We start from the raw sequence: 25,445 nt of genomic DNA, 5'->3' as shown, positions 1-25,445 counted from the left end.
TGTACATACTGTATACTGTAAGGGTAGTGTACATACTGTATACTGTAAGGGTAGTGTACATACTGTATACTGTAAGGGTAGTGTACATACTGTATACTGTAAGGGTAGTGTATATACTGTATACTGTAAGGGTAGTGTACATACTGTATACTGTAAGGGTAGTGTATATACTGTATACTGTAAGGGTAGTGTACATACTGTATACTGTAAGGGTAGTGTACATACTGTATACTGTAAGGTAGTGTATATACTGTATACTGTAAGGGTAGTGTATATACTGTATACTGTAAGGGTAGTGTATATACTGTATACTGTAAGGGTAGTGTACATACTGTATACTGTAAGGGTAGTGTATATACTGTATACTGTAAGGGTAGTGTACATACTGTATACTGTAAGGGTAGTGTATATACTGTATACTGTAAGGGTAGTGTACATACTGTATACTGTAAGGGTAGTGTATATACTGTATACTGTAAGGGTAGTGTACATACTGTATACTGTAAGGGTAGTGTACATACTGTATACTGTAAGGGTAGTGTACATACTGTATACTGTAAGGGTAGTGTACATACTGTATACTGTAACGGTAGTGTACATACTGTATACTGTAAGGGTAGTACTGTATATACTGTATACTGTAAGGGGTAGTGTATTTACTGTATACTGTAAGGGTAGTGTATATACTGTATACTGTAAGGGTAGTGTATATACTGTATACTGTAAGGGTAGTGTATATACTGTATACTGTAAGGGTAGTGTACATACTGTATACTGTAAGGGTAGTGTATATACTGTATACTGTGTACATACTGTATACTGTAGTGTACATACTGTATACTGTAAGGGTAGTGTACATACTGTATACTGTAAGGGTAGTGTATATACTGTATACTGTAACGGTAGTGTATATACTGTATACTGTAAGGGTAGTGTACATACTGTATACTGTAAGGGTAGTGTATATACTGTATACTGTAACGGTAGTGTATATACTGTATACTGTAAGGGTAGTGTACATACTGTATACTGTAAGGGTAGTGTATATACTGTATACTGTAAGGGTAGTGTACATACTGTATACTGTAAGGGTAGTGTACATACTGTATACTGTAAGGGTAGTGTACATACTGTATACTGTAAGGGTAGTGTACATACTGTATACTGTAAGGGTAGTGTACATACTGTATACTGTAAGGGTAGTGTATATACTGTATACTGTAAGGGTAGTGTATATACTGTATACTGTAAGGGTAGTGTATATACTGTATACTGTAAGGGTAGTGTATATACTGTATACTGTAAGGGTAGTGTATATACTGTATACTGTAAGGGTAGTGTACATACTGTATACTGTAAGGGTAGTGTATATACTGTATACTGTAAGGGTAGTGTATTTACTGTATACTGTAAGGGTAGTGTATACTACTGTATACTGTAACGGTAGTGTACATACTGTATACTGTAAGGGTAGTGTATATACTGTATACTGTAAGGGTAGTGTACATACTGTATACTGTAAGGGTAGTGTACATACTGTATACTGTAAGGGTAGTGTACATACTGTATACTGTAAGGGTAGTGTACATACTGTATACTGTACTACTGTATACTGTAGGGTAGTGTACATACTGTATACTGTAAGGGTAGTGTATATACTGTATACTGTAAGGGTAGTGTACATACTGTATACTGTAAGGGTAGTGTATATACTGTATACTGTAAGGGTAGTGTACATACTGTATACTGTAAGGGTGTAGTGTACATACTGTATACTGTAACGGTAGTGTATATACTGTATACTGTAAGGGTAGTGTATTTACTGTATACTGTAAGGGTAGTGTACATACTGTATACTGTAAGGTAGTGTATATACTGTATACTGTAAGGGTAGTGTACATACTGTATACTGTAACGGTAGTGTATATACTGTATACTGTAAGGGTAGTGTACATACTGTATACTGTAAGGGTAGTGTATATACTGTATACTGTAAGGGTAGTGTACATACTGTATACTGTAAGGGTAGTGTATATACTGTATACTGTAAGGGTAGTGTACATACTGTATACTGTAAGGGTAGTGTACATACTGTATACTGTAAGGGTAGTGTACATACTGTATACTGTAAGGGTAGTGTACATACTGTATACTGTAAGGGTAGTGTACATACTGTATACTGTAAGGGTAGTGTACATACTGTATACTGTAAGGGTAGTGTACATACTGTATACTGTAAGGGTAGTGTATATACTGTATACTGTAAGGGTAGTGTACTACTGTATACTGTAAGTGTATATACTGTATACTGTAAGGGTAGTGTACATACTGTATACTGTAAGGGTAGTGTACATACTGTATACTGTAAGGGTAGTGTATTTACTGTATACTGTAAGGGTAGTGTACATACTGTATACTGTAAGGGTAGTGTACATACTGTATACTGTAAGGGTAGTGTACATACTGTATACTGTAAGGGTAGTGTACATACTGTATACTGTAAGGGTAGTGTATATACTGTATACTGTAACGGTAGTGTATATACTGTATACTGTAAGGGTAGTGTACATACTGTATACTGTAAGGGTAGTGTATATACTGTATACTGTAACGGTAGTGTATATACTGTATACTGTAAGGGTAGTGTACATACTGTATACTGTAAGGGTAGTGTATATACTGTATACTGTAAGGGTAGTGTACATACTGTATACTGTAAGGGTAGTGTACATACTGTATACTGTAAGGGTAGTGTACATACTGTATACTGTATACTGGTAGTGTACATACTGTATACTGTAAGGGTAGTGTACATACTGTATACTGTAAGGGTAGTGTACATACTGTATACTGTAAGGTATAGTGTACATACTGTATACTGTAACGGTAGTGTACATACTGTATACTGTAAGGGTAGTGTACATACTGTATAGTGTACATACTGTATACGGTAGTGTACATACTGTATACTGTAAGGGTAGTGTACATACTGTATACTGTAAGGGTAGTGTATATACTGTATACTGTAAGGGTAGTGTATATACTGTATACTGTAAGGGTAGTGTATTTACTGTATACTGTAAGGGTAGTGTACATACTGTATACTGTATAGGGTAGTGTATATACTGTATACTGTAAGGGTAGTGTATTTACTGTATACTGTAAGGGTAGTGTACATACTGTATACTGTAAGGGTAGTGTATATACTGTATACTGTAAGGGTAGTGTACATACTGTATACTGTAAGGGTAGTGTACATACTGTATACTGTAAGGGTAGTGTACATACTGTATACTGTAAGGGTAGTGTACATACTGTATACTGTAAGGGTAGTGTACATACTGTATACTGTAAGGGTAGTGTACATACTGTATACTGTAAGGGTAGTGTACATACTGTATACTGTAAGGGTAGTGTACATACTGTATACTGTAAGGGTAGTGTACATACTGTATACTGTAAGGGTAGTGTATATACTGTATACTGTAAGGGTAGTGTACATACTGTATACTGTAAGGGTGTAGTGTACATACTGTATACTGTAAGGGTAGTGTACATACTGTATACTGTAAGGGTAGTGTATATACTGTATACTGTATACTGGTAGTGTACATACTGTATACTGTAAGGGTAGTGTATATACTGTATACTGTATGGGTAGTGTACATACTGTATACTGTAAGGGTAGTGTACATACTGTATACTGTAAGGGTAGTGTACATACTGTATACTGTAAGGGTAGTGTACATACTGTATACTGTAAGGGTAGTGTACATACTGTATACTGTAAGGGTAGTGTATATACTGTATACTGTAAGGGTAGTGTATTTACTGTATACTGTAAGGGTAGTGTATATACTGTATACTGTAAGGGTAGTGTATATACTGTATACTGTAAGGGTAGTGTATATACTGTATACTGTAAGGGTAGTGTACATACTGTATACTGTAAGGGTAGTGTACATACTGTATACTGTAAGGGTAGTGTACATACTGTATACTGTAAGGGTAGTGTACATACTGTATACTGTAAGGGTAGTGTATATACTGTATACTGTAACGGTAGTGTATATACTGTATACTGTAAGGGTAGTGTACATACTGTATACTGTAAGGGTAGTGTATATACTGTATACTGTAACGGTAGTGTATATACTGTATACTGTAAGGGTAGTGTACATACTGTATACTGTAAGGGTAGTGTATATACTGTATACTGTACTGTATACTGGTAGTGTACATACTGTATACTGTAAGGGTAGTGTACATACTGTATACTGTAAGGGTAGTGTACATACTGTATACTGTAAGGGTAGTGTACATACTGTATACTGTAACGGTAGTGTACATACTGTATACTGTAAGGGTAGTGTACATACTGTATACTGTAACGGTAGTGTACATACTGTATACTGTAACGGTAGTGTACATACTGTATACTGTAAGGGTAGTGTACATACTGTATACTGTAACGGTAGTGTACATACTGTATACTGTAAGGGTAGTGTACATACTGTATACTGTAAGGGTAGTGTACATACTGTATACTGTAAGGGTAGTGTATATACTGTATACTGTAAGGGTAGTGTATTTACTGTATACTGTAAGGGTAGTGTACATACTGTATACTGTAAGGGTAGTGTATATACTGTATACTGTAAGGGTAGTGTATTTACTGTATACTGTAAGGGTAGTGTACATACTGTATACTGTAAGTGTATATACTGTATACTGTAAGTATATACTGTATACTGTAAGGGTAGTGTACATACTGTATACTGTAAGGGTAGTGTACATACTGTATACTGTAAGGGTAGTGTACATACTGTATACTGTAAGGGTAGTGTACATACTGTATACTGTAAGGGTAGTGTACATACTGTATACTGTAAGGGTAGTGTACATACTGTATACTGTATACTGTAGGGTAGTGTACATACTGTATACTGTAAGGGTAGTGTACATACTGTATACTGTAAGGGTAGTGTACATACTGTATACTGTAAGGGTAGTATACTGTAAGGTATTTACTGTATACTGTAAGGGTAGTGTACATACTGTATACTGTAAGGGTAGTGTACATACTGTATACTGTAAGGGTAGTGTACATACTGTATACTGTAAGGGTAGTGTACTGTATACTGTATACTGTATACTGTAAGGGTAGTGTATATACTGTATACTGTAAGGTAGTGTACATACTGTATACTGTAAGGGTAGTGTACATACTGTATACTGTAAGGGTAGTGTACATACTGTATACTGTAAGGGTAGTGTACATACTGTATACTGTAAGGGTAGTGTACATACTGTATACTGTAAGGGTAGTGTACATACTGTATACTGTAAGGGTAGTGTATTTACTGTATACTGTAAGGGTAGTGTACATACTGTATACTGTAAGGGTAGTGTACATACTGTATACTGTAAGGGTAGTGTACATACTGTATACTGTAAGGGTAGTGTATATACTGTATACTGTAAGGGTAGTGTACATACTGTATACTGTAAGGGTAGTGTACATACTGTATACTGTAAGGGTAGTGTACATACTGTATACTGTAAGGGTAGTGTACATACTGTATACTGTAAGGGTAGTGTACATACTGTATACTGTAAGGGTAGTGTATATACTGTATACTGTAAGGGTAGTGTACATACTGTATACTGTAAGGGTAGTGTACATACTGTATACTGTAAGGGTAGTGTACATACTGTATACTGTAACGGGTAGTGTACATACTGTATACTGTACATACTGTATACTGTAAGGGTAGTGTACATACTGTATACTGTAGTGTACATACTGTATACTGTAAGGGTAGTTTACATACTGTATACTGTAAGGGTAGTGTACATACTGTATACTGTAAGGGTAGTGTACATACTGTATACTGTGCGTAAGGGTAGTGTACATACTGTATACTGTAAGGGTAGTGTATATACTGTATACTGTAACTGTATGTAGTGTACATACTGTATACTGTAAGGGTAGTGTACATACTGTATACTGTAAGGGTAGTGTACATACTGTATACTGTAAGGGTAGTGTATATACTGTATACTGTAAGGGTAGTGTACATACTGTATACTGTAAGGGTAGTGTATATACTGTATACTGTAAGGGTAGTGTACATACTGTATACTGTAAGGGTAGTGTATATACTGTATACTGTAAGGGTAGTGTACATACTGTATACTGTAAGGGTAGTGTACATACTGTATACTGTAAGGGTAGTGTACATACTGTATACTGTAAGGGTAGTGTATATACTGTATACTGTAAGGGTAGTGTACATACTGTATACTGTAAGGGTAGTGTATATACTGTATACTGTAAGGGTAGTGTATATACTGTATACTGTAAGGGTAGTGTATATACTGTATACTGTAAGGGTAGTGTATATACTGTATACTGTAAGGGTAGTGTACATACTGTATACTGTAAGGGTAGTGTATATACTGTATACTGTAAGGGTAGTGTACATACTGTATACTGTAAGGGTAGTGTATATACTGTATACTGTAAGGGTAGTGTACATATACTGTATACTGTAAGGGTGTAGTGTATATACTGTATACTGTAAGGGTAGTGTACATACTGTATACTGTAAGGGTAGTGTACATACTGTATACTGTAAGGGTAGTGTACATACTGTATACTGTAAGGGTAGTGTATATACTGTATACTGTAAGGGTAGTGTATATACTGTATACTGTAAGGGTAGTGTATATACTGTATACTGTAAGGGTAGTGTATATACTGTATACTGTAAGGGTAGTGTATATACTGTATACTGTAAGGGTAGTGTATATACTGTATACTGTAAGGGTAGTGTACATACTGTATACTGTAAGGGTAGTGTATATACTGTATACTGTAAGGGTAGTGTATATACTGTATACTGTAAGGGTAGTGTATATACTGTATACTGTAAGGGTAGTGTATATACTGTATACTGTAAGGGTAGTGTATATACTGTATACTGTAAGGGTAGTGTACATACTGTATACTGTAAGGGTAGTGTATATACTGTATACTGTAAGGGTAGTGTACATACTGTATACTGTAAGGGTAGTGTATATACTGTATACTGTAAGGGTAGTGTATATACTGTATACTGTAAGGGTAGTGTACATACTGTATACTGTAAGGGTAGTGTATATACTGTATACTGTAAGGGTAGTGTATATACTGTATACTGTAAGGGTAGTGTATATACTGTATACTGTAAGGGTAGTGTATATACTGTATACTGTAAGGGTAGTGTACATACTGTATACTGTAAGGGTAGTGTATATACTGTATACTGTAAGGGTAGTGTACATACTGTATACTGTAAGGGTAGTGTATATACTGTATACTGTAACGGTAGTGTACATACTGTATACTGTAAGGGTAGTGTATATACTGTATACTGTAAGGGTAGTGTATATACTGTATACTGTAAGGGTAGTGTACATACTGTATACTGTAAGGGTAGTGTATATACTGTATACTGTAAGGGTAGTGTACTTACTGTATACTGTAAGGGTAGTGTACATACTGTATACTGTAAGGGTAGTGTATATACTGTATACTGTATACTGTAGTGTATATACTGTATACTGTAAGGGTAGTGTATATACTGTATACTGTAAGGGTAGTGTATATACTGTATACTGTAAGGGTAGTGTATATACTGTATACTGTAAGGGTAGTGTACATACTGTATACTGTAAGGGTAGTGTATATACTGTATACTGTAAGGGTAGTGTATATACTGTATACTGTAAGGGTAGTGTATATACTGTATACTGTAAGGGTAGTGTATATACTGTATACTGTAAGGGTAGTGTATATACTGTATACTGTAAAGGGTAGTGTACATACTGTATACTGTAAGGGTAGTGTATATACTGTATACTGTAAGGGTAGTGTATATACTGTATACTGTAAGGGTAGTGTAGTGTATATACTGTATACTGTAAGGGTAGTGTATATACTGTATACTGTAAGGGTAGTGTACATACTGTATACTGTAAGGGGTAGTGTATATACTGTATACTGTAAGGGTAGTGTACATACTGTATACTGTAAGGGTAGTGTATATACTGTATACTGTAAGGGTAGTGTATATACTGTATACTGTAAGGGTAGTGTACATACTGTATACTGTAAGGGTAGTGTATATACTGTATACTGTAAGGGTAGTGTACATACTGTATACTGTAAGGGTAGTGTATATACTGTATACTGTAAGGGTAGTGTACATACTGTATACTGTAAGGGTAGTGTATATACTGTATACTGTAAGGGTAGTGTATATACTGTATACTGTAAGGGTAGTGTACATACTGTATACTGTAAGGGTAGTGTATATACTGTATACTGTAAGGGTAGTGTACTTACTGTATACTGTAAGGGTAGTGTACATACTGTAGGGCGTATACTGTAAGGGTAGTGTACATACTGTATACTGTAAGGGTAGTGTATATACTGTATACTGTAAGGGTAGTGTATTTACTGTATACTGTAAGGGTAGTGTACATACTGTATACTGTAAGGGTAGTGTACATACTATATACTGTAAGGGTAGTGTATATACTGTATACTGTAAGGGTAGTGTATATACTGTATACTGTAAGGGTAGTGTACATACTGTATACTGTAAGGGTAGTGTATATACTGTATACTGTAAGGGTAGTGTATATACTGTATACTGTAAGGGTAGTGTATATACTGTATACTGTAAGGGTAGTGTATATACTGTATACTGTAAGGGTAGTGTATATACTGTATACTGTAAGGGTAGTGTACATACTGTATACTGTAAGGGTAGTGTATATACTGTATACTGTAAGGGTAGTGTACATACTGTATACTGTAAGGGTAGTGTATATACTGTATACTGTAAGGGTAGTGTACATACTGTATACTGTAAGGGTAGTGTACATACTGTATACTGTAAGGGTAGTGTACATACTGTATACTGTAAGGGTAGTGTACATACTGTATACTGTAAGGGTAGTGTACATACTGTATACTGTAAGGGTAGTGTATATACTGTATACTGTAAGGGTAGTGTATATACTGTATACTGTAAGGGTAGTGTATATACTGTATACTGTAAGGGTAGTGTACATACTGTATACTGTAAGGGTAGTGTACATACTGTATACTGTAAGGGTAGTGTATATACTGTATACTGTAAGGGTAGTGTATATACTGTATACTGTAAGTCTGTAATGTCTATGGTCATGTTTTAGATGTATGTCTTTTTTGTTATCTGTCCGACCCCAGGAAGACTTTTCGTTGTGTGTCGGACCCCGGCTAATATAAATCATAAAATCACCTGACACACACCTCCCCCTTCTCCTCTCGCTAGCCACTACCACTCAGAAACACACTCATCCCACACCATGAACACAGCTCCTCTGTGGAAACCCTTTCCCTCTATTTCATCCCACACCATGACCACAGCTCCTCTGTGGAAACCCTTTCCCTCTATTTCATCCCACACCATGACCACAGCTCCTCTGTGGAAACCCTTTCCCTCTATTTCATCCCACACCATGACCACAGCTCCTCTGTGGAAACCCTTTCCCTCTATTTCATCCCACACCATGACCACAGCTCCTCTGTGGAAACTCTTTCCCTCTATTTCATCCCACACCATGACCACAGCTCCTCTGTGGAAACCCTTTCCCTCTATTTCATCCCACACCATGACCACAGCTCCTCTGTGGAAACTCTTTCCCTCTATTTCATCTAGTATGCTGATCCACTGTCTTTTTACCCTGCTCGTGTGCCTCCACAGAGGTTTGCTCGTCGGACTGTGGCGCCCACGGCGTGTGTTTTGGCGGAGTGTGTCGCTGTGATGAGGGCTGGACCGGCGCCGGATGTGACCAGCGTGTCTGCAACCCGTTGTGTGTAAAGCACGGGACCTGCCGGGACGGAAAGTGTCAGTGCCAACAGGGCTGGAACGGAGAGCACTGCACCATCGGTATGCATCCGGCCAATCAGCCGACACCGTGGCACGCTAACATACTAACACACACAGTAGTACCCTGCCTCTATCCTCCCTCTGTAGGAACTCTCAGCCGAACAGAGGAACTGTCACACACATGTTTAAAAGATACATCGTGTTTGTTCCCGAAGCCTTACGTTTATGAGGCAGTAGTGTCAGTACCTGATCCTGTCCCATGTTTGTCCTTCCACGATGTAGCTCTTTTTCACTGACTATATATAAAGACCATTATCTCTCTCAGCGGTGATACATCCACCAATTCGGATGAATGTCCTCCTTTCCTGCTCCTATCCACCACGTCATTAAGAAGCTCTCCTATTCATCTGGATTGGGTTCCTCCACTGAGAGGGAAAATGTGTAATCTATAGTCAAAGTACCCAGCCACATCTTCACATCCATCTCCAGCCTCCCAGCCTAGTCACCAATGTTCCCTCTAAGATGAGCGCATTAAGAATTGCCAGCACAAGATTGAGCTTCACTAAAAATGTATAGTACACCATCTTTCCTGGCTTTTAAACAGATACCATTTTCCCCTCTACTATTGTAATTTGGATTCAATCAACATAATAACATTCCTTTTCATAAGCAACAAAACCAGATATAACTTCTAGACTAAGTTGGTGATTTGTTGTTGGCTCGGTGAGAAGGGGCCTTGTTCTATTTCAGTGGCACAATCCTTTTTTCCGTCCCCTGCAGTCGGAAAGTAGCTTAGATACGCATTTGAAATCACAAAGCAGAGCCGCAGTGTGGCCGCCGTGTAGCCATGTAGCCGCTGTGCAGCCGCCGTGTAGCCATGTAGCCATGTAGCTGTGTGTAGCCGCTGTGCAGCCGCAGTGTAGCCATGTAGCCGCTGTGCAGCCGCAGTGTAGCCATGTAGCCATGTAGCTGTGTGTAGCCGCTGTGCAGCCGCAGTGTAGCCATGTAGCCATGTAGCTGTGTGTAGCCGCCATGTAGCCATGTAGCCATGTAGCCATGTAGCTGTGTGTAGTTGCCGTGTAGCCATGTAGCTGTGTGTAGTCTTCGTGTAGCCATGTAGCTGTGTGTAGTCTTCGTGTAGCCATGTAGCTGTGTGTAGTCGCCGTGTAGCCATGTAGCTGTGTGTAGTCGCCGTGTAGCCATGTAGCTGTGTGTAGTCGCCGTGTAGCCATGTAGCTGTGTGTAGTCGCCGTGTAGCCATGTAGCTGTGTGTAGTCGCCGTGTAGCCATGTAGCTGTGTATAGTCGCCGTGTAGCCATGTAGCCGCTGTGCAGCCGCCGTGTAGTCGTCGTTTAGCTGTGTGTAGTCGCCGTGTAGCCATGTAGCTGTGTGTAGTCGCCGTGTAGCCATGTAGCTGTGTATAGTCGCCGTGTAGCCATGTAGCCGCTGTGCAGCCGCCGTGTAGCTTTAGCTGTGTGTAGTCGCCGTGTAGCCATGTAGCTGTGTGTAGTCGCCGTGTAGCCATGTAGCTGTGTGTAGTCGCCGTGTAGCCATGTAGCTGTGTGTAGTCGCCATGTAGCTGTGTGTAGTCGCTGTGTAGCCATGTAGCTGTGTGTAGTCGCCGTGTAGCCATGTAGCTGTGTGTAGTCGCCGTGTAGCCATGTAGCTGTGTGTAGTCGCCGTGTAGCCATGTAGCTGTGTGTAGTCGCCGTGTAGCCATGTAGCTCTGTGTAGTCGCCGTGTAGCCATGTAGCTGTGTGTAGTCGCCGTGTAGCCATGTAGCTGTGTGTAGTCGCCGTGTAGCCATGTAGCCGCTGTGCAGCCTCCGTGTAGTCGTCGTTTAGCCGTGTGTAGCCGTGTAGCCATGTAGCTGTGTGTAGTCGCCGTGTAGCCATGTAGCTGTGTGTAGTCGCCGTGTAGCCATGTAGCCGCTGTGCAGCCGCCGTGTAGTCGTCGTTTAGCCGTGTGTAGCCATGTAGCCATGTAGCTGTGTGTAGTCGCCGTGTGGCCATGTAGCTGTGTGTAGTCGCCGTGTAGCCATGTAGCTGTGTGTAGTCGCCGTGTAGCCATGTAGCTGTGTGTAGTCGCCGTGTAGCCATGTAGCTGTGTATAGTCGCCGTGTAGCCATGTAGCCGCTGTGCAGCCGCCGTGTAGTCGTCGTTTAGCTGTGTGTAGTCACCGTGTAGCCATGTAGCTGTGTGTAGTCGCCGTGTAGCCATGTAGCTGTGTGTAGTCGCCGTGTAGCCATGTAGCTGTGTGTAGTCGCCGTGTAGCCATGTAGCTGTGTGTAGTCGCCGTGTAGCCATGTAGCCATGTGCAGCTGTGTGTAGTCGTCGTTTAGCCGTGTGTAGCCATGTAGCTGTGTGTAGTCGCCGTGTAGCCATGTAGCTGTGTGTAGTCGCCGTGTAGCCATGTAGCTGTGTGTAGTCGCCGTGTAGCCATGTAGCTGTGTGTAGTCGCCGTGTAGCCATGTAGCTGTGTGTAGTCGCCGTGTAGCCATGTAGCTGTGTGTAGTCGCCGTGTAGCCATGTAGCTGTGTGTAGTCGCCGTGTAGCCATGTAGCCGCTGTGCAGCCGCCGTGTAGTCGTCGTTTAGCCGTGTGTAGCCGTGTAGCCATGTAGCTGTGTGTAGTCGCCGTGTAGCCATGTAGCTGTGTGTAGTCGCCGTGTAGCCATGTAGCTGCTGTGTGTCGCCGTGTAGTAGCTGTGTGTAGTCGCCGTGTAGCCATGTGTAGCCATGTAGCTGTGTGTAGTCGCCGTGTGTAGCCGCCATGTAGCTGTGTGTAGTCGCCGTGTAGCCATGTAGCTGTGTGTAGTCGCCGTGTAGCCATGTAGCTGTGTGTAGTCGCCGTGTAGCCATGTAGCCGCTGTGCAGCCGCCGTGTAGTCGTCGTTTAGCCGTGTGTAGCCGTGTAGCCATGTAGCTGTGTGTAGTCGCCGTGTAGCCATGTAGCTGTGTGTAGTCGCCGTGTAGCCATGTAGCTGTGTGTAGTCGCCGTGTAGCCATGTAGCTGTGTGTAGTCGCCGTGTAGTCGTCGTTTAGCCGTGTGTAGCCGTGTGTAGCCGTGTGTAGTCGTGTGTAGTCGTCGTTTAGCCGTGTGTAGCCGTGTGTAGCCGTGTGTAGTCGTCGTTTAGCCGTGTGTGCACATTTGTTGAAAAGGGATTTGAGCTTTCAGACCAGTAAAACATCAGTCCTACAATGTCAAGCCGTTAACACCACATATTGGCTTTTGTAGGCAATATCATGGAAGACAACGGCTATCTACACTGAGTGGACAAAACATTAGGAACACCTTCCTAATATTGAGTTGCACCTCCCTTTTCCCTCAGAACAGCCTCAATTCTTCAGGGCATGGGACTCTATAAGGTGTTGAAAGGGTTCCACAGGGATGCTGGTCCATGTTGACTCCATTGCTGGATGCTGGCTGGATGTGCTTTGGGTGGTGGACCATTCTTGATACAAACAGAAAACTGTTGAGTGTGAAAAACCCAGCAGCGTTGCAGTTCTTGACACACTCAAAGCAGTGCACCAGGTACCTACTACCATACCATATTCAAAGGCACTTAAATATTTTGTCTTCCCCATTCAGCCTCTGAATGGCACACACACACACGATCCATGTCTCAATTGTCTCCAGGCTTAAACATCCTTCTTTAACCCCGTCTCCTCCCCTTCATCTACACCCCATTGAAGGGGATTTAACAAATGACATCAATAAGGGAGCATAGCTTTCCTCTGGATTCATCTGGTCAGTCTATGTCGTGGAAAGAGCAGGTGTTGTGCAGCATTTTCTCCCATTGGGTTAGTTGATAGGCCACTCTGATACGACTACATAATTTACATTTACATTTAAGTCATTTAGCAGACGCTCTTATCCAGAGCGACTTACAAATTGGTGCATTCACCTTATGACATCCAGTGGAGCAGCCACTTTACAATAGTGCATCTAAATCTTTTAAGGGGGGGGTGAGAAGGATTACTTTATCCTATCCTAGGTATTCCTCAAATAGCCACAATAGCCTTTTGGCCACTGTCTGAAACTCTAACTTAAAGTGGGTCAAGTGTTCACAGTTACACGTGTAATCAGAAGGTGCACAGAATGCTTGAAATTAGAGTTTCAGCTCACAACACTTGGGGGGGGTTGAGCCAACAATGCTAGTCACCCACTCTCCAGTAGAGTAGTCTGGGCAGCAGGCCTCTCAGTATTCCCTAAGACACACTCAGCCTTCCTGGGAGCCAACAAATAGGGACAGACACTCTGCCCCCTCATTCACCCCCCAAGGGCTTTAATTTCCTCTCTGTTATTTTCCTCCCATCTGATGAGAAAAACATCTCCCTGGGGCTCCACTGTGGGCTGTGTGTTGTTAGAGCCATGTGAAAAAGGCTGGCGCTGTGTGCTAGCTCCCATTCTATGTCCCTCTCTAATTGGGTGTTGAGAGAGTTGAGTGTGAAGAAGGAGCTTCGTCAACCTCTCCACTTTACTGTGATGAACCACGTCATGTTGAGAATCACCTCCATATCATGTCCACAGTTTCGGCCCCAACCAGATTCTGTGGCAGGCTATTCCAGAGGCTGGGGGGATAGTAAGTCAAAAGGATGCCTGGCGTGTTTAGGGGTGCACAGTGGATTGATTTAAAAACCAATAGAATAATCTTAAAATGATTTCTAAAACTCACAGGCAGCCAGTACAGAGACCTTAAAACCGGTGTGATGTGTGCTCTCTGTCTGGTCTTGGTCAGTACCCTGCAGCATTCTGTATGTTTTGCAGTTGTCTTTCTTGGGTAGATCAGACAGGAGAGCATTACAGTAGTCAAGCCTGCTTGTAATAAAAGCATGGATGAGTCTCTCTGTATCAGCCTGAGAGAGAAATGTCCACACCTTGGCAATGTTCCTCAGATGGTAAGAATAGCTATTTTAGTCACATTCCTAATGTGTGATTTGAAATTTTAGTTCAGAATCTAAAATGTGGTGACACAGAAATGTAGAGTTGTTAATCGTCTGCGTAGCAATGAAAATCAATGCTGTGCTTTCTGATAACGCTGCCAAGGGGGTAACATATATACCGAACCGTAACAGACCCAAAAATCAAACCATGTGGAACGCCACATGTGATATCTATTTTCTCTTGAGTTATGCACACCAAGGGTGACAAAAGAATTCTCTGGACTGGTTAAATAGGGCCTAAACCCATTTAGAACTGGACCGGTTAAATAGGGCCTAAACCCATTTAGAACTGGACCGGTTAAATAGGTCCTAAACCCATTTAGAACTGGACCGGTTAAATAGGGCCTAAACCCATTTAGAACTGGACCGGTTAAATAGGTCCTAAACCCATTTAGAACTGGACAGGTTAAATAGGTCCTAAACCCATTTAGAACTGTCCTAAACCCATTTAGAACTGGACAGGTTAAATAGGTCCTAAACCCATTTAGAACTGGACAGGTTAAATAGGTCCTAAACCCATTTAGAACTGGACCGGTTAAATAGGTCCTAAACCCATTTAGAACTGGACCTTGAGAGACCAACCCACCTCTCCAGTCTATCCAGAAGGACATCATAGTCAACAGTGTCGAATGCAGCACTTATACTGAACATTAAATATACATTTATACTGAACATTAAATATACATTTATACTGAACATTAAATATACATTTATACTGAACATTAAATATAAACGCCTTGGTCTTAGTATTTTGTGTTGTCTTTCTTTATTTGGTAGGGCCAGGGTGTGACATGGGTTTATTTTGTGGTGTGTTTTTGTATTGGGGTTTTAGTAGGTATTGGGATTGTGGCTGAGTAGGGTTGTCTAGGAAAGTCTATGGTTGCCTGAGGCGGTTCTTAATCAGAGGCAGGTGATTATCGTTGTCTCTGATTGGGAACCATATTTAGGCAGCCGTATTCTTTGAGTGTTTCGTGGGTGATTGTTCCTGTCTCTGTGTTAGTTGTCACCAGATAGGTTGTATAGGTTTTCACGTTCCGTTTGTTGTTTTTGTATTGTTCGTGTTTCATCATTATTAAACATGTATCAAAATTACCACGCTGCATTTTGGTCCGACTCTCCTTCGACGGAGGAAAACCGTAACAAATATAAACTTATACTGAACATTAAAAATAAACGCAACGTGTGAAGTGTTGGTCCCACGTTTCATGAGTTGAAATAAAAGATCACAGAAATGTTCCATATGCCTGTTCTCTGATTATCATTACAATGTTAAGATATACTGAACAAATATATAAACGCAACATGGAAAGTGTTGGTCCCATGTTTCACAAGCTGAAATAAAAGATCCAAAATGTCAATACGCACAAAAAAGCTTATTTCTCTCAAATATTGACCACAAATGTGTTTATATCCCTGTTAGTGAGCATTTCTCCTTTGCCAAGATAATCCATCCACCTGACAGGTGTGGTATATCAAGAAGCTGATTAAACAGAATTATCATTACACAGGTGCACCTTGTGCTGGGGACAAAATGCTACTCTAAAATATGCAGTTTTGTCACACAACACAATACCACAGATGTCTAAAGTTTTGAGGGAGCGTGCAATTGGCATGCTGAATGGTGGAATGTCCACCATAGCTGTTGTCAGAGAATGTAATGCTAATTTCTCTACCATAAGCCACCTCCAACGTTGTTTTAGAGAATTTGTCATGCATCAACCGTTGCCTCACTCAGTACGTATCCACGCCAAGGACCTCCAACCATCTTTCTTCACCTGCAGGTTCATCTGAGGTGGTGCTGAGGAGTTTTCTGTCATTTAAAGCCCTTTTGTAAACCCAGATTTGGCTGGGCTTCTCCCCACTGGGTGGGCCTATCCTCCCAGGCCCACCATGTTTGCCTATGCCCTCCCAGGCCCACCATCCTTTTTCAGGCCCACCATTCCCCACTGCCTATGCTATGCCATCAAAGTGAAATACATAGATTAGCCTAATGAATTCATTTCAGACTGATTAAAGTTACTCAACTGTAAAATAACATTCATAAGATGATTCCAAGAGTAAAGGCAGAATAGATTGATCTGTGTTGGCTCTAGAATCATTCACCACACTAACTAAGGCTTGTCTCTGTGCTGTAGTGGGCACGAAAACCAAACTGGAATTGTACTACAGTTGGTACTTAGAAAATCATTTAGCTGTTTAAAATCCAATTTCTCCAGAATTGTACTTAAGGATAGAAGGTTGGAGATTGGCTGAAAATTGCTAAGAGCTGAAGAATCTATAATACATTTCTTCAGAAGGGGCTTCACCATAGAAGGTTTTAGTGCAGTGGAGAAGGTGCTGGTGAACAAGTGAGTGATTAACACTTCTTCAGATATGCAAATGTTTAAAAACTGTTTTGAAGAAGGTTGTGGGGATAGGATCGAGAAGGCATGTAGAAACAGTGGATATCACTTTCCCTGCAGGTCTGTTCAACAGGGAAACTAATCTATAGTGCAGATTCATCAAACTTCTCATCAGGTCTTGCTTGACTGATACCCAGCCTAGTGTTTGTTATCTTATCTCTGAAATATGCTCATCAGATTTAGATGTGGAGGAAAGTTCACATAGGTTTGCAGGGGTTAGGATTTATCAGGCCATCAATGGTTGAGAAGAGCACTCGCAAATTATTCTGATTATTAGTGATCAAGTTAGAGAAATGAGCCCTTCTGGCAATTTCTGTTGTCTTGTTATATATGTCAAGTTGCTCTCTCAGTATATCATAATGGACCTGCAACTTTATCCACTTCCGCTGTGCCTTTCTGTCATTTCTCTTTAAACAGATTTGTTTCCTCACTCATCCTCTGTTTGCATGTGTCCTTTTTCAACTTTACTGCAGCTATGCCATCAATAGTTGCCCTTCATTGACTATTAAAGTTATCAACTAAATCATCATAAGAGGAAGGCAGAATAGATTGATGGTGTATTCTTCAAACACACTTAATAATGTGTTCAGTATTACCCTGCGCTATGAGCAACAAGGTAGTAAAATACACACAGTGGCCGATCAGATAAAGCAACAATTTTATTTTCCTTTATTTAACTAGGAGAGTCAGTTAAGAACACATTCTTATTTTCAAAGACGGCCTAGAAACAGTGGGTTAACTGCCTGTTCAGGGGCTTTTTTCAGATTTTTACCTTGTCAGCTCGGGGATTTGAACTTGCAACCTTTTGGTTACTAGTCCAACACTCTAACCACTAGGCTACCTGCCTCCTCTACACTCTAACCACTAGGCTACCTGCCTCCTCTACACTCTAACCACTAGGCTACCTGCCTCCTCTACACTCTAACCACTAGGCTACCTGCCTCCTCTACACTCTAACCACTAGGCTACCTGCCTCCTCTACACTCTAACCACTAGGCTACCTGCCTCCTCTACACTCTAACCACTAGGCTACCTGCCTCCTCTACACTCTAACCACTAGGCTACCTGCCTCCTCTACACTCTAACCACTAGGCTACCTGCCACCACTACACTCTAACCACTAGGCTACCTGCCTCCTCTACACTCTAACCACTAGGCTACCTGCCTCCTCTACACTCTAACCACTAGGCTACCTGCCTCCTCTACACTCTAACCACTAGGCTACCTGCCTCCTCTACACTCTAACCACTAGGCTACCTGCCTCCTCTACACTCTAACCACTAGGCTACCTGCCTCCTCTACACTCTAACCACTAGGCTACCTGCCTCCTCTACACTCTAACCACTAGGCTACCTGCCTCCTCTACACTCTAACCACTAGGCTACCTGCCTCCCCTACACTCTAACCACTAGGCTACCTGCCTACTCTACACTCTAACCACTAGGCTACCTGCCTCCTCTACACTCTAACCACTAGGCTACCTGCCTCCTCTACACTCTAACCACTAGGCTACCTGCCTCCTCTACACTCTAACCACTAGGCTACCTGCCACCACTACACTCTAACCACTAGGCTACCTGCCTCCTCTACACTCTAACCACTAGGCTACCTGCCTCCTCTACACTCTAACCACTAGGCTACCTGCCTCCTCTACACTCTAACCACTAGGCTACCTGCCTCCTCTACACTCTAACCACTAGGCTACCTGCCTCCTCTACACTCTAACCACTAGGCTACCTGCCTCCTCTACACTCTAACCACTAGGCTACCTGCCTCCTCTACACTCTAACCACTAGGCTACCTGCCTCCTCTACACTCTAACCACTAGGCTACCTGCCTCCTCTACACTCTAACCACTAGGCTACCTGCCTCCTCTACACTCTAACCACTAGGCTACCTGCCTCCTCTTGTCGTGGAAATTTCCTCTATTTACCAAATCATGAGAGCAAACCACAACACATTACCCCTTGGTAATAACCAGGTCCAGTAGAAAGCCCCTTGGTAATAAAATCTATGATACTCCCCCACTTAACATACTAGTTTACTAGTTTGGCCCAAGCTTGCTTTTCAACATTCATACCATTCAGTCTTTTGCCAACAGGCTCTCATACTACTCAATCCAGCAATCACCTTTAATGACCTGACATTGTTCCACATAATGGAAACATACTATAATGTTAGACTACATGAACTTTCCTGCTCAAATTAACTGGTGTTACTTAAACAATCAAACCAAGAATCAATAACCATCAGAATCTATTCTTACGATGTTTTATGATTCAGACATCCAGTCTCCCACAAATCTATGATGCCCACCTAGCGAATCAGCTGCTAGAAATACAGAAAAAAATGTACCTGAACAACGGTCAAAACAATTAGAGTAAGGTTATTGTATATTCAAACTAATAACGCAAATTTACGTTATTCTACAACAATCTACCTGCCTCCAGCAACTTAACCTGACAATTAGTAGCCAACATAGCAACTAACTCTCTTCCATACTTTCCTATTCTCATTTCAACGTTTTTCCTTACCTCTATGTAAGATTAAAACCCAACTTCATAACTTCCTTCTCTTTGCTCTCCACACTTATGAAATGTATCCTATTTCTTTAACAATAACACACAGCGCCAAAATTATAACATGCGTCAGTCAATCTATAAGAATGAAAAACATTTCGGTAACCACTTTCTATTGTCATTCTCTCCCCGCTATTATTCAGAATGTCTTTAACTTAGGTAACTGTCTTCTCTATTGATACAGTCATTTAAATACGACCCAATTCTCAATACATTATTCCAGCAGATCATCTAGTGAACAGACATCGTCTTGCATCAGAATTCGCTTCGTTATTATTTTAAGTTGAAATAGTCTATCAATTTAACCTAAACAATCTATTGAAAACGTTAAATTTATCTCTTATACAAACACTAGCGAACATAACTTTCCAGGCAAAACATACAAATAGATTATTTACAATCAAAAACTCAGAATTCAGCCAGCGCAATGACTGGGATTGGAACCCGGACCTCCTGCATTGCAGGCAAGAATTCTACCACTGAACCGCTAATGCTATTGCGAAAAACTAAGATCCTCCGCATAGTAATAACCAGGTCCAGTAGAAAACCCCTTGGTAATAACCAGGTCCAGTAGAAAACCCCTTGGTAATAACCAGGTCCAGTAGAAAGCCCCTTGGTAATAACCAGGTCCAGTAGAAAGCCCCTTGGTAATAACCAGGTCCAGTAGAAAGCCCCTTGGTAATAACCAGGTCCAGTAGAAAGCCCCTTGGTAATAACCAGGTCCAGTAGAAAGCCCCTTGGTAATAACCAGGTCCAGTAGAAAGCCCCTTGGTAATAACCAGGTCCAAAAAGCCCCTTGGTAATAACCAGGTCCAGTAGAAAGCCCCTTGGTAATAACCAGGTCCAGTAGAAAGCCCCTTGGTAATAACCAGGTCCAGTAGAAAACCCCTTGGTAATAACCAGGTCCAGTAGAAAGCCCCTTGGTAATAACCAGGTCCAGTAGAAAGCCCCTTGGTAATAACCAGGTCCAGTAGAAAGCCCATTGGTAATAACCAGGTCCAGTAGAAAGCCCCTTGTTAATAACCAGGTCCAGTAGAAAGCCCCTTGGTAATAACCAGGTCCAGTAGAAAGCCCCTTGGTAATAACCAGGTCCAGTAGAAAGCCCCTTGGTAATAACCAGGTCCAGTAGAAAGCCCCTTGGTAATAACCAGGTCCAGTAGAAAACCCCTTGGTAATAACCAGGTCCAGTAGAAAGCCCCTTGGTAATAACCAGGTCCAGTAGAAAACCCCTTGGTAATAACCAGGTCCAGTAGAAAACCCCTTGGTAATAACCAGGTCCAGTAGAAAACCCCTTGGTAATAACCAGGTCCAGTAGAAAGCCCCTTGGTAATAACCAGGTCCAGTAGAAAGCCCCTTGGTAATAACCAGGTCCAGAGTATTGCCGCGGTTATGGGTGGGCCCAGTAGAAAGCCCTTTGGTAATAACCATGTCCAGAGTATGGCTGTGGTTATGGGTGGGCCCAGTAGAAAGCCCCTTGGTAATAACCATGTCCAGAGTATGGTCACGGTTATGGGTGGGCCCAGTAGAAAGCCCCTTGGTAATAACCAGGTCCAGAGTATGGTCACGGTTATGGGTGGGCCCAGTAGAAAGCCCCTTGGTAATAACCATGTCCAGAGTATGGTCACGGTTATGGGTGGGCCCAGTAGAATGTCCCTTGGTAATAACCAGGTCCAGAGTATGGTCACGGTTATGGGTGGGCCCAGTAGAAAGCCCCTTGGTAATAACCAGGTCCAGAGTATGGTCACGGTTATGGGTGGGCCCAGTAGAAAGCCCCTTGGTAATAACCCGGTCCAGAGTATGGTCACGGTTATGGGTGGGCCCAGTAGAAAGCCCCTTGGTAATAACCCGGTCCAGAGTATGGCTGTGGTTATGGATGGGCCCAGTAATATGTTGGATAAAGTCCATAGAGCTCAAGAGATTCATAAATTCAGTGGCCTTGAAGTCAGTCTCTTTGCCAGCATGAATATTAAAATCGCCCAACACGATGATTTTATCATAGTTCTCAAGGACAATAGACATTGGTTCAGAGAAATCGGTAAAGAAAGTGGGTCATTGTTTTGGTGGCCTATACAGGGTTATGGCCAGTACTGGTGGCTGACATTTAAACAGTATAACACGATGCATTGGTGGCTGACATTTGGTTTTGGAGAATGGGTCTTTTGAGCATCATGCTATACTGATTATAGCATGGTGCTCAAAAGACCCATTCTCCAAAACCAAATGTCCTTACAGCTGAGAGCATTAGTAAAAATAGAGGCTTTTCCCCTTTTCTGATAGAGTATGAAAAGCTTTATTTTGGGGGGGGGCTTGATAAAGAGCAGTACTACAGTCTGAAGACAGCCATGTTTGTTTCAGTGAGAAACACGCAATCAACTTTGCGCTCTGTTGCATTAAATGGTGTGGTTTTTCCCAGGTAAAGGATGAGAGAGATGCAGGTGGTCTTGATGTCAGTCACCTCCATCTCAATCCTCTTTTACCTGTGATGAACCCCGCCATGTTGAGAACCCCACTTCCTCCTCTACACACAAACATCTTCTCAAACCCCGACATGGTTTTGTTTTTATGCTAACTTTTGAGGATAGCTTGGAACAAGGTATTGTATTTGGCTAAATGGTGGTCTGATTTGTTCATTAGTTCCCCAGGCCTAAAATAGAGCTGTGTAGAGGGGTGAAGTGGCATCCTTAGTATTGTGAAGTGTGTACAGGGTAGCCTAGTGGTTAGAGTGTAGAGGCGGCAGGGTAGCCTAGTGGTTAGAGTGTAGAGGCGGCAGGGTAGCCTAGTGGTTAGAGTGTAGAGGTGGCAGGGTAGCCTAGTGGTTAGAGTGTAGAGGTGGCAGGTAGCCTAGTGGTTAGAGCGTTGGACTAGTAACTGGAAGATTGCAAGTTCAAACCCCCGATCTGACAAGGTACAAATCTGTCATTCTGCCCCTGAACAGGCAGTTAACCCACTGTTCCTAGGCCATCATTGAAAATAAGAATTTGTTCTTAACTGACTTGCCTAGTTAAAAAAAAATTAAAAAGTGTGTACTCAATGTCTACTGATGTCAATGTCTAATGTCTCAATGTCTACTAGTGGTAGTTGGTGTTTTAGAGTTACAGTAGTGTAATGCAACACAAACATTGGCACAGACACACACACACACTGTAACTTACACACTATACACACACATGGATTTAGTACTGTAGATATGTGGTAGTGGTGGAGTAGGGGTCTGAGGGCACACAGTGTGTTGTAGATATGTGGTAGTGGTGGAGTAGGGGTCTGAGGGCACACAGTATGTGGTAGTGGTGGAGTAGGGGTCTGAGGGCACACAGTGTGTTGTAGTGGTGGAGTAGGGGTCTGAGGGCACACAGTGTGTTGTAGATATGTGGTAGTGGTGGAGTAGGGGCCTGAGGGCACACAGTGTGTTGTAGATATGTGGTAGTGGTGGAGTAGGGGTCTGAGGGCACACAGTGTGTTGTAGATATGTGGTAGTGGTGGAGTAGGGGTCTGAGGGCACACAGTGTGTTGTAGATATGTGGTAGTGGTGGAGTAGGGGTCTGAGGGCACACAGTGTGTTGTAGTGGTGGAGTAGGGGTCTGAGGGCACACAGTGTGTTGTAGATATGTGGTAGTGGTGGAGTAGGGGTCTGAGGGCACACAGTGTGTTGTAGATATGTGGTAGTGGTGGAGTAGGGGCCTGAGGGCACACAGTGTGTTGTAGATATGTGGTAGTGGTGGAGTAGGGGTCTGAGGGCACACAGTGTGTTGTAGATATGTGGTAGTGGTGGAGTAGGGGTCTGAGGGCACACAGTGTGTTGTGAAATCTGTGAATGTTTTGTATAAACTGCCTTAATTTTGCTGGACCCCAGGAAGAGTAACTGCTGCTTTGGCAACAGCTAATTGGGATCCATAATAAATACAAATACAAATGCTAACTCCCATTCGCTAGTATCTCCATTGATCCCTCCTATAGGGATATTCAGCTAGTACACTCCTTCATAACAGTCCCCAGTGCATTGTTTTTTTTCTCTTGTACTTTGTTAAACACAAGACTAACATGTGTACGGTTTGGTCTGTCTGTATGTGTTCGTGAGTGTCTCTACCTGTTAGCCCGTCTCTCTGTCTAGCTACGTATAGTTGTAAACGCTAACACACAGTTAGCTAGCAGTGTACATTAGCATTTCTACTCCATGTTAAGTAGGCTGCTATTTCTGCTGCAGCATTCTCCATAGGAATATTAATGGACTTGGCCTTTCAACTGCATCTGCCCAGCCGTAGGTAGGAATACTTATAGATGGGCCGTACCAGAGGAGCCGCGTGCTCATCCCTCTTGGGATGCTAATGACTGTGGTGCTCCTCATCAGGAACGGCAGCCATGTTGTTAAGCTGGCTTAAAGTAAAAGGTTAATACGCTTTAATGAGATTTTTGTCTGTTCAGTAAAAAAAAACGTAAATGTTCATCCATTCGAACGAAAGTGTCTGATTATTAAATACAGTTTATAGATTCACGTTTCTCATCGCCTCTCTCAGAGAGAGGACTGCTCCTTTGACCTTGGAGATGGTAATTCATTAAATACCATGGGTGAGTTATGTAGATCTACAGTCCAATACCTCCCCACAGCCTGATCCCATTCCTCTGGTCTCCTGTACAGACTACCCTACACCACTGAGACAGATGTCCCAGCCACATTCATTATGTCCTCTTCATTCACCTAGCCTGGGAGAATATTACATCTTCTGAGGGTGTATATCATCGACTGCAGTCGTCAATGATATACTGTAAAGCATCTCTCCTGTTGATCTCACTCCCTGTGTCTTGTAATCTCATCAGCTTCCCCTAATCAAATTCTCTCATGAGGCAGCACTACACCCCGGGCCAGCCTCCAGAGGCAAATCAACCACCGCAAATTAATCGGCTGTGAACTTATTCTCTTTTATTGAATACACTTTGCTGTGAATGGATATTGAAGAAAACAATTTATCGCACACCAAACCCCTCCTTTGTGATGCTAGGGTATATAGCTTGTTATGATGAAATGCAATCCCCCTGCCATGTAATCAATAGTGTTTTTTATAGCGCTTATTGTGTCCTGCAACGTCAGACAGAGACTAAAGATATAAAGTTGGTGAGCTGGTGCAAGTTACTCTGTCACTAAATCACAATTACTGACCTCTTCTCTGGTCTCATCCACCCCTCCTCTCTTTTCCTCCCTCCCCCTTTTCTCCCTCCCTCCCACTTCTCTCCCTCTCTCCCTCCATCCTTCCCTCCCTCCCCCTTCTCTCCCTCCCTGCCCCCTCCATCCCTCCCTCCCCCTTCTCTCCCTCCCTCTCCTCCCTCCCTCCCTACCCCCCCCCCCCGCTCCCTCCCTCCCTCTCCTCCCTCCCTGCCTCTCCCCCTCTCCCTCCCTCCCTACCCCCCCTCCCGCTCCCTCCCTCCCTCGCCTCCCCTCCCTGCCTCTCCCCCTCCCTCCCTCCCTACCCCCCTCCCGCTCCCTCCCTCCCTCCCTCTCCTCCCTCCCTGCCTCTCCCCCTCTCGCTCCCTCCCTACCCCCTCCCTCTCCTCCCTCCCTGCCTCTCCCCTCTCCCTCTCTCCCTCCCTACCCCCCCCCTCCCT

General features: G+C 42.5%; 1 protein-coding gene across 1 annotated transcript in view; it reads left to right on the top strand.

Moving 5' to 3' along the window:
- Nucleotides 1–25,445, top strand: part of LOC115125502 (teneurin-2-like) — a 486,685-nt gene that overhangs the window by 421,235 nt on the left and 40,005 nt on the right. The window contains exon 13 of the mRNA XM_065023942.1: nucleotides 9,801–9,986. Coding sequence (XP_064880014.1) covers nucleotides 9,801–9,986 — 186 coding nt within the window. The remainder of the gene's footprint in view (nucleotides 1–9,800; nucleotides 9,987–25,445) is intronic.

The sequence above is a fragment of the Oncorhynchus nerka genome, linkage group LG10, assembly GCF_034236695.1.
Source record: "Oncorhynchus nerka isolate Pitt River linkage group LG10, Oner_Uvic_2.0, whole genome shotgun sequence".
Taxonomy (NCBI): domain Eukaryota; kingdom Metazoa; phylum Chordata; class Actinopteri; order Salmoniformes; family Salmonidae; genus Oncorhynchus; species Oncorhynchus nerka.
This window is presented reverse-complemented; position numbering and strand designations above follow the sequence as displayed.